At 33.9% G+C, this 10337-nt stretch overlaps 1 protein-coding gene across 9 annotated transcripts in view; it reads right to left on the bottom strand.

Moving 5' to 3' along the window:
- The window catches only part of LOC107453731 (5'-AMP-activated protein kinase subunit gamma-1), a 334655-nt gene that overhangs the window by 44471 nt on the left and 279847 nt on the right, over window positions 1-10337 (bottom strand). For all 9 annotated transcript variants that reach the window (XM_071183173.1, XM_016070657.3, XM_071183176.1 and 6 more), the window contains one exon: window positions 9452-9561. In XM_071183173.1, the coding sequence (XP_071039274.1) occupies window positions 9452-9561 (110 nt within the window). The remainder of the gene's footprint in view (window positions 1-9451; window positions 9562-10337) is intronic.

The following is a 10337-nucleotide window of genomic DNA, read 5'->3' as shown; positions in this document are numbered from 1 at the left end:
TTAATATTTTGAAATGTAAACGAGCGTCTCTTGTCTGAAAGCAAATTTTTATACCAGGAGAAGCTTCTTTCAACGTCTACTGATGTTATTGGTGCGTACTTGAAAAGGACGGTCACACTTACTGACGATTCTTCTTCAATTTGAAAAGATGTTGCTTCACCTTTTAATATCCTAGAGATTTTCTTCATTGTTTAGAAACCAGTGTAATAATAAAAAATAATAAAAATTAACAAAAAATTTAAAAAATGCTTTAAAATGCAAAATACGCCACAAAATTTAAAGAAAATGCCCTATAAATCTCAAAAAATGCTCTAATGCAGTGGTGCGCAAACTAGGGGTCGCGACCCCTGTGGGGGTCGCCAGAAGTTTTTTGGGGGTCGCCAAATTTTTATGAAATGCATTATCCCTGCATGCTGCATACTATACAGTGTACATATAAAGCGTGAAGCGCCGCCACTAACTGTTTAATTGCAATTTCATGCTGTCCACTCTTTCTTTGACCGTAATGCGTAATGTATTCTCTATCTGGCTATCCGTGGGAAAAAAATATCCCGTTTTATGCAAGAATGCCATCAGAGTGTTAATACAATTTGCATCAATGTATTTATGTGAAACTGGATTTAGCAAACTAGTTTCAATAAAAACTAAATACCGCTCGCGTTTAAACCCTGAAGATGGTATGCGAATTGCAATTAGTAACATACATCCAAACATCGATGAGATAGTTAGAAACTTGCAGTCACATACATCTCATTAAAGGGCAATTACCGATTTTTGAGTTATACAAAAAGTATTTTCTTTAAATTATAAATAAAAAATAATATGCGTTAAATATGATGATGTTTTTATTCGATGAAACGAAAGAAATGCGCGAAATATGCATCGTATTTGTGAACATTTATCTCTAGGGGTCGCCGAAAATTTTCTCTCTACAAAAGGGGTCGCAGTCGAAAAAAGTTTGCGCACCACTGCCCTAAGCCACCGAGGCTCAAAGGATATATTTTTTAATTAACCTTTTGCAGAATGATGCTTGTTCAAAGTTTTTTTAAATATATCTTTTCTCAAATATTAAAATTGAAAATGGCGCTAATAAAAGCTTAACTTTTATTAAAAAATAAACATTTGTTACAAAAACTTTGTGCAAAATTCAGATATCATTAAAATTCTACATAAGATTCAACAATTCAAAAAAAAAAAAGTGCTTTCGCAAGATAACGCGACGAGCTTTTTGCGTAAGCTTACAGCTCTGCATTTCCATTAACGAGGATTACAGTTGAGGCTAGTTAAACATCAGAAAGTTGCAGAGAAAAGTCAGATTATAGGTTTTTGAAACATAATAAATACATTTTCAATTAATTGATTTCAGTTCAGATGGTATTCCGGGTTTAGCATAGAAGTTCGATTATTGTCGCGGTTATTCGGTACTCGAACCTAGTTAATTTATCGGTTCCACCATAAGCCTTAACGCACCTAGGCTTATTGCAAACGGCCTGAAATAAAAGATGCTAATTGAGCAACAAATTATGCATTTTCTTATTAGCCTACATTATCTCATCGCAAGAAACTTAAAAAGTGATAGGCTGATTACAAAACAAATGCTTTTTCGAATAGCCTGGAGTACTGTAAAATGACGTAGATTATTTGCAAAAGACAGATTTTTTTAAAAGTTAGTTTCTCCGAACTGCGTTAGCTTAGGGCAGTGTTTCCCAAACTTACGACTTTTGTGTACCCTTTCTAAATTTTTCGTAAAGCTGTGTACCACTAATAAAAAAAAGAATGTATTTTTTTGCTATAAAAAAATTGCACAAAAATTAAAAATCACAACAGGATGTTGACACTACTCATTATTAACTGTTAACTCAGTAAAAAAATAGCCAATAGAAAAATACTTTATCGTAAATTTTCATGACTAGCTTTGTTTTCAAATAAAAATTTTTGAAATTTTAGTTTGTTGCATTATATTTCGCATAAGAACGAGTACCCCCGCTAAACTGTTCTCGTACCCCTGGGGATACACGTACCACACTTTGAGAAACACTGGCTTAGGGGATAGAGCGTTCACTTCTCAATGAGGTGACCCAGGATCGAGTACCAGTGGCGACTGGTTAATACGAAACTTGCTCTCGGCTCAAGCAGACGTAAAATATCCTCAGTGCTACCACTGAGATAAGAGTCTCCTTGCCGTCAGACTAACCATGGTAGGGTTTCCTCTCCACGTAACGCAAATTATAGTTAGTTCCATCAAAAATGTCCTATACGAAGACACAATTCTCCCAATACTTGATCCGGGAGTTCCCTTGTCTTCTAGATTGGGTTCAAAATCACAACGTTATGCAGTTGAACATTGGTAGTCATAATCTCAAAAAAATTGAGTCGGCTGTTTAACATTGAAAAAAAAATGCTGAACAGAAAATAGGTCGTTAAACACCGCTGGATTGGAAAATCGTCCCCAAGCACTCACACGCATCTGCATTCCACTGATTATTATTATTTCTGATAAAAAACAATTGTTGAGTCATGGAGGCTCAAGGGACAGAGTGCTCACCTTCTAATGTGGTGACCTAGGTTCGAATTCCAGCTATGGCTGATCAATAGGAATTCATAACCCGGCTCGTACTGACCATAGTGCTGACGTAAAATATCCTCAGTGGTAGACGGATCATGGGTTAGAATCTCTTTGCTATCGGGCTAACCGTGGGAAATTTTCGTAGCTCTCTCCATGTAAGGCAAAGGCGGGTTAGTACCATCAAAAACGTCCTACGCGAAGGCTAGTTTGTCCTAATGCTTGAATCAGGAGTTCGCTTTTGTCTTCTGGGTTGGACTAGAGATTACAAGGATATGAAGTTGAACATCAATAGTCGTTAACTCAGATTTGAGAAGGCTGTCCAACGCTAGTTATAAAATAAAATTAGTTTCTCCAATTCGGCTAAGTTCAGCCTCGAATTCAATTCAGTTTCTTAAATTTAATTAGTTTTTCCATTTTATTTTATTTTATTATTGAAATTCATATTTCTATATTTCGTTTAACTTAATGGTAAAATTTAATATAACCTTGCACGAAGAAAAAATAATTAAAATCAACACAATCAATGTTTTGTACTTTCCCGTATTTTTTATAACTTGATATATTGACTTTTCAAGACTTGATATTTTTAAAAATAATTTTAATAATAGAAATGAAACAAAAAATATCATGTAAAGGAAAAGCCTATTCGGTTGAAAAAGAATAGGAATTTAGAAACAAGATATGCATTTAATTTCACAATATTATAATTGTAAATGTTTACAATTTTCAATGACTGTTTAGAGGAGATTCCTTTTATTAAAAAAGTAACTTTTTCACATTTCATAAATTACGGGGAAAAATCGATAATTTAAAAAGTTCAAAGCAGAGTTTTTTAGCCAATGGGATGTAACCTAACACATAGAAAACTTAAAACAAATTTAAGCAGATAAAACTGAAACTTTTTTTAAACTATCTTGTCCTTATTTTAAACTATAATTTTTAGTTCAAATAAAACTATCATTTAATAAAATTATTCATAAAAAATAATATAAATTATAATTAAACGAAAATTGGTCGCAATTACAATATTTATAAGTTTCTATATAAGTAATGTTGTTGTAGTTGTAACATTTATCAGTAAATAAGTTTATAAGTGGTTGGTTCTAATGCCACTTGCCACACAGGCATGCCAGCTTGGTAAAACCGAGCAAATTTAAGGCAGAGTGTGCATTTCTTGTTTTTTCAGTGGCGGCATCTATGGCCAAAAATTCCACTTCTGCCACACCATACGTCACACCCGTTTATAGAGCGGACCCATTCATTTATCCACAGATCGAATTTTGACCCGAATTAGAGAACGATCGATCTCCAATTCAGTACCCCCAGAGGTATTGATTTGTTATGGGAACATGGAGGACTTTAGCAACTCGACAGATTTAACGTGCATCAGTCACTTTACTACACGGGGAGTCTTCGGCCGGCGGGGTTTGAGCCCACGAACTCTCGGACATGGGCCCAGCGCCCTGCCTATCTCGGCCTCAGTTTATAATTAAGTTGTAATATTTATGAGTTTGTATTTCTTTTAAAATTTGTTCCCTGAGCTAAAAAAAGGAGCTAAGAATCAATTTATTTATTTAAGAAAATGCCAAACAGGAGTCGTCACTTCTCGCTGGATTGAAAAGTCGCTGACGGGAACAGGGTTTAGTTAAACACTTTATCACGATTATCATAAATTTGCACCATATTATGGTTCAAAAAACCGATATTATTCTTCAACGTTTAAATGATTTTTCTCAGTTATAAAGCTGGAAACGCCTAAATAATAAATTTTGAAAATAACTGAGTTTATGTTTAGCCTTTTTAGTCCAATAATTACATAAAAAAAATTGTGTCAAGAAAAATATCCCTAGATGGCAAAGTAAACACGAGTCATATCTGTGACATCCCTTTCTTTGTGAGATGTTTTTATTTCGGTTCGTTCATTTCACTGACTGATAACAAGGACTTTTCATAATATATATATTTATTTTAGGATTCTTAATGTGTTTAAAATTAAATACCAAAATATATATTTGTCAAGTAACATAAAAATTCCGGAGCTCCATTGCTCCCTTCTGCATCTATACTTTCTCAGCATTCAATCTATACTAAAAATTCTTTTTCTCACCAAAAAATGTCCTTCGCCTCACCTTACTCCACTCCCACTCTAGGGGAACAGCACAGCCAGAGTTCATCACCCTCTGACTCTCAGGTCAGGGGTCAATCAAATGCGTGGGAGAGGAATCAGAATCCTGACAATATCAAAAATAGTATTTTTTTATACATGACCAACCATAACTGGGATTCGAACCCGGTTTACTCCATTGGAAAGCGAACGCTCTATCCCCTGAGCCACCACGACTCATCTCTATTGATTTAACGTGCATCAAACAGCATTTAATACAAGGGGATTTTTCGGCCGTTCTCACAAGCACGAGTCCAATGCCCTATTAATTAGGCTACCTCCAGCGAATGATTATAGATTCTTTTTTGTTTGTTTGCTTGAAACTAAAAGAATTAACACACGTATTAAAAGAATCAATAATCGGATAAAAAGATTTAAATTTTAAACTATGAACCAGATAACTATTGCCAGCAAGTATTATTATATCATATTACACATTTACTTGCTATTTTTGTTGACAGAGAAAGGAAAGGGTTAACCATTTCGCTCGTTTTCTTTTCTTATTTTTTTTTTTTTTTTTTTTTTTTTTTTTTTTTTTTTTTTTTTAATAACCGCTGTTGAACAGTCGACCCAATTTTACGGGTTTACGACTACTAATGCTCAACTCCGTGGTCTTGTAATTTTGAACCCAATCCAGAAGACAAGGGAACACCTGGATCGAGTATGGGGAGAAATTTACCTTCGTGGAGGACTTTTTGATGGAGCTAACCCACATTTGTGTTACATGGAAAGGAAGACCACGAGAACCTCCCACGGTTAGCCTGACGACGGCAAGGGGACTCTGCCCGTCTACCACTGAGTATATTTCACGTCAGCACTGAGGTCGTTGCAAGATCGACTGATTCGTATCGACTGGGATTCGAACCCGGTTCACCTCAATGGAAGGCGAACGCTCTATCCCCTGAGCCATCGAGGCTGAACTGAAACTTTAGACCAATTTAGAAGGGGGGAAATTATATTTAAATTTTGGTTAAATCTTTTAAAGTAAATTAACACCTGTGGCATAAATACCATACCATTCTCCATTTTTCAAGAAACTAAAGAATTCCGTCTTTTCAGAAACTTTCAACTTCACGGCTAAAAAGAAGTTTTTATCTCGACTAAGAAAGTTGACGTTTCCTCTATTACAAAAACTGGAATTTTAAATGCACGAGTTCTGGCGGAGATGGTGGATACGGTAGGACACCAACTAATCTCAAACGAGTTACGAGAACAAACAAGTTCGTATATTGTTCTGATAAAAACTTGATGTTCTTAAGATTCCCTATTTAAGGATTTTCTCCCAACTGCGGTCTTTAATAGGTCAAATGGGGAGGGGGGGGGGCAGGAGACGTTTCTGAATTGTGTCTTTTATAATACATACACATCCACAATCTGCAAATATTTTATACCGTCTGCATATATTTAACTAAGTTCTGGTATGCTAAGTATGGTATGTATATTATGGTACATCTACGAGTCAATTTTTCGTGCAACGTCGACTGAAAAATCAACAATAATTAATTATTTTTTGCAAAAATGGAAAAAATAAAACAGAATACTCTTTGTAAGGTATCTCAATCAGGACAAATGCCCCTATACATATCCTTTGTCCCCATATAATCTCGTGATATGATTTTATAAAATTAGAGTGCTAGTTAAGTTAGTTAAAACTAGTGACGATACACAACAAATAATCATATATTTTACTATTTTTTCAGTTTTACTTTTAAGTGCCTTCTCACCAAGGTTGGCAAGTTTCTGCCGAGGTGGTTAAAACCACTGATAGAAACCGGTTAAAACCGGCATGGCAAAAACCCTTTTCTGTAGCATTTGTGATAGAAATTCAGAAAATGACATAAAAGTAAGAACTGAGATTGACACATAATGGATAATTCATAGAAAAAACAATTAAATGTTAAACAAAGAACAATTTATTTACAAAATTATCACCATTCAAAATCAAATATTACATTGTTTGCACTCTGCAGTAATATAAAACAAAATACAAAATTTGATGCAGTTTCTAAACCCAAACAATTTCTCAACTTGCTATGCACGAACGAGAAATTTGAAAAGATTCTCTCAAGTCCAGCAGAACTTGCAGGCATTGCCATCCACGAAAGATTAAAACTGTTACAGTTATAATAATTGGATTGTTGCTATGCAAAGAATTTTCTTGAAAAGAAAAAAACTATTTGAAAATTGCTCTATTCAGTTATGTTAAGAGTTAAATGATAATAATTACTGAATTTCAGAATTTAATATAATGAACTAAAATCTAGTATTTATGTTTATTATTACTTTATTCTTTATTTTATATAAATATTTGATATACTGCACTCTTCATACTTAATGTAAACAAAATATATATATTTACAAACAATGAATTAAAAAGTTTGTTACAGTTGCATGGAGTTAAGTTTTTCAGTTTACTTAAACAAAATGTCATTAAGCAATTACTAGAACTAATATAGAAGTTTTTTTAGTTTCTGCCAGTTTTTGCCGGTTATAACTAGTTTCTGCCACTAACATGGCAAAAACCAGTTTCTGCCGGCAAAAGGCCAACCCTCCTTCCCACTGTTACATTAGTTTTGAAAGAACAATAATACGAACGAGACCGCAATTAGTTTTCTGTAGCTAAATTTAAAACTATAGTCCTATCATTAACAAAACACAAACACGTGATTTGACAAATCGTTTTTGTTCAAAACAAATCTTATCAACTAAAACAAATCAGCATTAAGATCTTGCAAACTCCAACCAATAAGAGATTTTAATCAGAAAGAAAATGCGAACGTGTTACGTCATAATATTTTCAGGATAGGACATGTTCAAATAATAGGAAGTAGTTGGCATAGAGCCAACATCATGCCTCCTTTAAAGTGGCATCGACCCGATGCTTTTCGTAAGGTCCCGGGGAAAACGTAACAGATTCCGCTTATCTTAAAACTAAAACCGTGACTTTTCTCTTAAGGAGAAGAAAAATTTTCGATCGAAAAGTTTACGAGAGAAGTTTATTTCTAGTGTGTTTAATATTTGATACAAAATTCGAAGTGGAGTGTTAGTTTTGCCGTTCGAAAATGTAGGTTGAAATTAAAATATTTTTCAATGTTCGTTTAAGATAAAAGATTTAATTTATTTCTAGCTAAGTCTAGGGGAACAGAGAGGCAGTCCTCTTTTTAGATGGATCGACTGTCTGAAAACCAAAAATTTGAGGACAGTCGAAAAACGGAGAGACGCCTGAAAAAGACTTCTGGGGAAGGTCAGGACCCACCCAGGGCTGTCATGCTACTGAAGAAAGAAAGATGAAATTTTGTCAAAGAACACTCTTTAGTTTAGCATTATTCGAAAATTACCTAGATGTTACCCGAAAGAAATGCAAAACTTCTGATTTTGATAGCTATTTGTTTATGATATAATAGTTATTATGGGAAAACTAATGGTCAAAAGGGCTAATGGTCTTAGCTAATGGTCAAAATAGTGACCATTAAATATTTTAAAAATGAACTTTTTTATTTTTGCTGATAAAACCTTTCTTTTTTATCAGCTGTATAATATATACACAAGAAACCTTGTGAGGAAGGTTCACAAAAAATATAAAGATAAACAAAATCATAAATCCTTGTGTAGGAATATACACACAAAGCATAAAACCTTTGTGAAAGAGGGTCCGCAAAAAAGAAAAAAAACCTTGTATGGATAGATTTATGAAAAACATAAACCCTTGCGTATGAAAGTACACAAAAAACAAACATTTGGTTCATAAAAATATTTAAATATGGTTAATTATTAATTGTAGTTAAAATTAAAAATTCCCCTTGCTCTACAGTCTGTTTAAAATAACTTCAATTTGTAAAATCTTTGATCACAAATAAAGGCAGCATTAAATGACTTTAAAAAAAATTTAAACAGGGATATTTAAAAAAGTCGATGGACAAGTTTCCATCTAAAGAGGTTAGTACCATTTGATTACGTTTTATAAAATAACGCTTATAAGCGAATAATATACTACTTTATGAGTTTGTAAAAGTTATAACAATCCCTAGTGTCATCTAAAGTGATTATAAAAATGACGCAAAAAGACAATATAATCTTGTTTTGATTTTAAAAGGCAGTAAAATTGTTTTTCTTTTTTTTTTTAAATTTTTGTTTGAGAAAAAAGAGAATTGAAAAACGCTAGTAAAGAACAGAGATTTAATATTTTATAATTTTTTTCGATATTTTTTCAATAGTTATAAAAAAAAATGAATCTACTTTAATTTAGCATTGCTATAAAGTCAAACAGATGTTACTTAAGGTTTTGTTATAAAAGATCATAAATATCTTTAGGCGTTGATTTTTCTTCTTCATACTTTCTTTCCTTTTACCTTTTTCTTTTCTTTCCTTTTACCTTTTTTTTTTTAATATTTCAAATTTTTATAAAGCGTAAAATAAATTTGGGGCTTAAGAATTTTGGTACAAAGGATCAATATAGTATACACAAGATAGATATTTTAAAAAAAATATGATTAACTAGACGTTTGGCGTACGCAAAATGACTAAAAAATATGTTACAAATAACATTCGTGAAACAAAATAGCATGATAGTAAAATAGCACAAATTTTCAAATGTAAAAGAATAAGCAGAAAAAAGAGCCGTATTCATAAGAGAAAAGAAGAAATGATTCTTATTTGGAGAAGGAAGAGAAGCGCAGGAGCAAGTTATTCAGAAGAAGTTCAAGAGATGATAAATAACTTACCCCTCTGTGTACAAGGACTGTACTTTGATCGTCGTTAGATCTGCCGGCGTTATGGTTACCGGACGTCCGACGGCGGTCCGGATCAATGGAGTGCCGTCGCAGCAAGGCACCTATAAGAAATAAACAAATACACTATAAATATTTATGTTCATAATAAACAAGATGAGATCTCATCGACACTTTTAATTACAGTCGCGAAATTGGTGTTTTCTTGGATAAATTTTTATTGATTTCGGATGAGCAATATGGAGATGAGTTTTTGGATTTGTTTGGATCGGCAACTTTATTCAACCTGATTTTTTCATTTAAGATCAAGCATTTTATTTTTTATTTTATCACCGTCGTTGAACAGCTAGCCAACTTAATTCAGGGTTTACGGCTACTAATGTTCATCTCCGTAGCCTTGTAATTTGGAACCCAATCCAGAAGACAAGGGAACTCCTGGATCAAGTACTTAGGAGAAATTTGCCTTCGTGGAGGACTTTTCGATGGAACTAACCAGCATGAAGAGGAAGACTACGAGAGCCTCCCGCGGTTAGCCTGACGGCAAGGGGACTCTAACCCATGAACCGTCTACCACTGAGGATATTTTACTTCAGCACTGCCGTCGGTGCGAGACGGGTGCGGTATTCGAATAGACCAGCTATCGCTGGGTTCGAACCCGAGTCAACTTATTAGAAGGCGAGCGCTCTATCCTTTGAACCACCACAGCTCAAGATCAAGTATTTTATTTTATTTTATAACCGTCGTTGAACAGCCGACCCAATTTCATGGGTTTACGACTACTAACGTTCAACTCCGTAGCCTTGTAATTTTGAACCAATCCAGAAGACAAGGAAACTCCTGGATCAGTACCCCCAGAGGTATTGATTTGTTGTGGGAACAT

Source organism: Parasteatoda tepidariorum, chromosome 7 (genome assembly GCF_043381705.1).
Source record: "Parasteatoda tepidariorum isolate YZ-2023 chromosome 7, CAS_Ptep_4.0, whole genome shotgun sequence".
Lineage (NCBI taxonomy): Eukaryota > Metazoa > Arthropoda > Arachnida > Araneae > Theridiidae > Parasteatoda > Parasteatoda tepidariorum.
This window is presented reverse-complemented; position numbering and strand designations above follow the sequence as displayed.